Genomic DNA, 4,302 nt, shown 5'->3' on the forward strand with positions numbered 1-4,302 from the left:
TAGTTTCGACGGATCGAGCTCATGGTATTGCCAAGCTTACGTGGAACTGTCTCCAACACCACGTTCATAAAATTTCTCTAAGGTCTTGTTTCGATTTAGAGTTGAGATGATTTATAAATAATAGTAAGATTTATTAGTTGAAATTTATAAATAATAATGAGATGATCCAAACGGATCCTAAATCTTTAAAACTTTCAATCAAAGTTGCATTCAAACATGTAGGAGGGAGAGTAGGAGTTACGGTGGGGTTCTCCCTAGTTGCACCTGACTAGAATACCTCTCTAGCCTGTCAGAGGGTGTGCTTTGTTCCCTGCCTAGCCGCGATCATTGTATTGAATTTTCTCGTCGCCATCCTCCCTTTCTTGGGTATCATTTAAGAGTTATTTTACTTAGTAGTCCTGCACTACATACAGTCCTACACCACATTCTTGCTGAGTAGAAGAACTCTTTTTTTTTTTTTCCCCAATGCATGGATTTTATCAAGTTTTTTAAAATTTTGCAGTATCCATTACTATGGTTTGTTGGGGAGTACAGAAATTTTCAGATTATTTCATTATTGTTCATAAACTATTCATTATTATTCTCGTTACTATTTACAAATAATTTGAAATACTTTTATTATCCAAACTTAGCATAGTCTTCATTTAATCGAGTTTTTGTTCGGATTTAAAAAAATGCTGGGATATATTAAAAATATATTTGGGAACAAATTCTTGTGAAAATTACTTGTATTTTTGTGTCTTATGAAACCGGGATGGTAGGTTTGGGAAATAAGATGAGAATTTTACATTTTGTTTGAAAGTTTAAAATATTATGTTTTAATATTATTATTTTTTTAGAATTTGAAAAAATTAAATTATTTATTATATTTTGTATGAAAATTTTATATTTTATCTTGTGTTATAAACCTTAGTTTGACTAGATTCTTGGGTTCTCAGAAGAGAGAGAGGGCATTGTGCTGCCTCGGGTTTGGGCCCAGTCCTAAGTTTGGAGTCCAAGAAATAAGATGTTTGATAATAGGCTTGGGCTCGAGCTTGTATTTTGTTAACTTGAGCTCACTGCCTAGAATAATAGAGAACAGAACTTGGGCACAATTGTTGGATAAAAAATGAAATGGGTTCAGTCTATTGGAAGTTTAAGAGAGAGAGAGAGAAAAAAAAAGAGATAATACTAGGGCTGAGCACCAAGTCACCGACAATGTCGGAGTCGGAGTACTCTACCTTTGATTTCGACTCCAATTTTGTCGAAGGTCAAATCCAACCTTCAACTCTGATCCAACTTGTCAAAACAGAGTTCGATTTGGATTTTTTTATTGGGCTTTTTTTCTTAGCCCATTTGAAATTTCAATTTGACAATTTTGAGTTCTCACTAATCGGATTTGGGCTTTCAGATTTCAATTTTTTTTTAAAAGAAATATTTTTTCAAATTCAATTTTATTAAAACATAACCAAAATTGAAAAATAAATCATTATACAAATTAATGTTATTATACATTAGTATTATATGTTATTATATGTTAATGTTTATACATTAGTATTACATGTTATTATAAATTAACACTAATGTTATTTGTTATTACATGTTATTTGTGTTTATACATAATATATTAGTATTAAATGTTATTATACATTTGTTATTATATAAATAGTATTACATGTTATTATACATTAGTATTTCTAAACCACATAAATATATATATTTATCTCTTTATTTATATTTTATACGATTTATTTATTATTTATTTCTTGAACCACCATCCGAGCACTGTATAAATGCCTAAACAATGATTGTGGACCATTCAACCGTATTATTGGGCTTCGGCCGCGTCTGAAAAATTGCATCAACAACAATAAAAATAGTTGTTTGTTTAGCAAACGAACAAAGAGAAAGAAAGATTACTCACTAGACCTCACGTTTTCTACACATGCTTTTATTTCTCAAACGGTTGTAAACAACATGTTATTCTCAATCTCTTGGAACTTCGGTTTGTAGGAGCAGTTCAAAAGGTTTGAAAATCAATGCTGTGACAGAGTATTCAAAAGATTATGAAAAATCGTGTAGTTAAATTGGGTTAACCTAAAGAGCAATGATATGTAGAAATTTCAGATAGACAAGTTCTGCGTTGTCTTTTTATAAAAAAATAGATTATACCGTGAAAAAATATATAAAAAAAAAAAATCTATTTTTTTTAGTGGGACTCACTTTTTTACAAAAAAATCTGTACAAAACTTGTTTATTTAAAATTTATATCTAACAATACTCCAACCTAAAATTATAGAATAAAGTCTCGTTTGTTTTTATTGATGCGATAAGATGAGGTGAGATAAAAGTTGAAAATTGAATAAAATATTTTTAAAATATATTTTTTAATATTATTTTTATTTTAAAATTTAAAAAAGTTAAATTTTTTATTTTATTTTATATAAAAATTTAAAAAAATTATAATAATTATGAAAATAAACGAAACCTAATTATAAAATTACTATATTTTGCCGAGGCGAAGAAAGAAAGCCCAACACTTTACAACAAATGTGAGCCCAACCCAATGCCATTCACAGTTTAACAGTCAAATTCCTCCGCTACCATTTCCAGACTTTCAGTTCCAAAACCTTCCAGCAAAGCGTCGGTAGTTGGAGACTTGGAGTTACTGCTCTCAGCAAAACGTCAATCCCCAGCAATGGCAGACACCTCCAACGGTACTCTCTCTCGTTGAATTTACGTGTTTGTTACCCGAGAAAAATGTATGAAATGAGGAATTGAAATGACACTTCCCAGAACAACCGCAACTTCAATTTCGTTCTTCTTAAGATCTGAATCTCTTTCATTTTGTATGTTTTTTTTTTGTCAAATTTGCTCCGCACCCAAACACTTATAATGCCTATCAGATCCCTACGAGTCTAATCCAGGTCTTGCTTTCTTTATTTCAACAGGAAAGACCACCTTCTCTTCCTTCCGTGCCGATAAAACGGCGAAAATCTGCGTGCTTGGTCACCGAGGCTTAGTCGGCTCCGCCATAGTCCGCAAGCTCCGGGAAATCGGATTAACCAACCTTCTCCTCCGCACCCACTCCGAGCTCGATCTCACTCGCCAAAACGACGTGGAATCCTTCTTCGCCTCCGAGAAGCCCCGGTTCGTTATCCTCGCCGCGGCCAAGGTTGGCGGCATCCACGCCAACAACACCTACCCCGCCGACTTCATCGCCATCAATCTCCAGATCCAGACCAACGTAATCGACTCCTCCTACCGCCATGGTGTCCAGAAGCTCCTATTCCTCGGCTCCTCTTGCATATACCCCAAGTTCGCACCACAGCCGATCCCCGAGCACGCTTTGCTCACTGGCCCACTGGAGCCAACCAACGAATGGTACGCTGTCGCCAAGATCGCGGGTATCAAAATGTGCCAGGCCTACCGAATTCAATACGGATGGGACGCGATTTCTGCGATGCCCACGAACCTTTACGGTCCGAACGACAATTTCCATCCCGAGAACTCGCACGTCTTGCCGGCGTTGATGAGGAGGTTCCACGAGGCCAAGGTGAATGGGGCGAAGGAGGTGGTGGTGTGGGGGACGGGTAGTCCCCTGAGGGAGTTCCTGCACGTCGACGATTTGGCCGACGCAGTTGTGTTCTTAATGGAGAGCTACAGTGGATTGGTGCACGTGAATGTGGGAAGTGGAAAGGAGGTGACCATCAAGGAGTTGGCTGAGCTCGTGAAGGAGGTGGTGGGGTTCGAGGGGCAGCTCATTTGGGACTCGTCCAAGCCCGATGGGACTCCGAGGAAGCTGATGGATAGCTCGAAGCTCGCCGAATTGGGATGGACCCCCAAGGTTTCACTCAAGGATGGGCTTGTTGATACCTATAAGTGGTACTTGGATAATGTCAAGCAATAGTTCAGGTGATAGCTCGTCATGATTTTCCTTTTTGAAGTATATATATATAGTGGATCATTGACGTCCATTGTACCAATAATTTGGAATAACTATTTGTGATGTTTTATTATCTGATATCATTCATCTCTATTTGATTTTGAGAGTTAAGGCCACCGAGCTGTTGTTTAGAACTTCGCAGGTGTTGTTATATATTATTTGAATTGCAGTTTATTGAGTTCATTATTAATAATTGTGGTTGATTAATGTTCAGTTGTTATGCATTGTAGTTGGAGTAAGGGTGAAGCCATGGCTTCAATTTTGCACCGGTCTGGTTGTGTTTATCTCTAAGAAAGATGGATTTGCATGAATTCGGGTATGGCATGGTAATAAGTCTTGCATAATATATATATTCATTATCCAAAATTGGGTCCAGG

General features: G+C 36.5%; 1 protein-coding gene across 1 annotated transcript; it reads left to right on the plus strand.

The window, feature by feature from the left end:
* The first annotated feature begins 2,535 nt into the window (after positions 1-2,535).
* Positions 2,536-4,097, plus strand: LOC121243191 (putative GDP-L-fucose synthase 2). Its single transcript, XM_041141268.1, has 2 exons — positions 2,536-2,696; positions 2,931-4,097. The coding sequence occupies exons 1-2, from the start codon at positions 2,678-2,680 to the stop codon at positions 3,887-3,889; spliced, it is 978 nt and encodes a 325-aa protein (XP_040997202.1). The 5' UTR covers positions 2,536-2,677; the 3' UTR covers positions 3,890-4,097.
* The last annotated feature ends 205 nt before the right edge of the window (positions 4,098-4,302 follow it).

The sequence above is a fragment of the Juglans microcarpa x Juglans regia genome, chromosome 8D (genome assembly GCF_004785595.1).
Source record: "Juglans microcarpa x Juglans regia isolate MS1-56 chromosome 8D, Jm3101_v1.0, whole genome shotgun sequence".
Classification (NCBI taxonomy): Eukaryota; Viridiplantae; Streptophyta; class Magnoliopsida; order Fagales; family Juglandaceae; genus Juglans; species Juglans microcarpa x Juglans regia.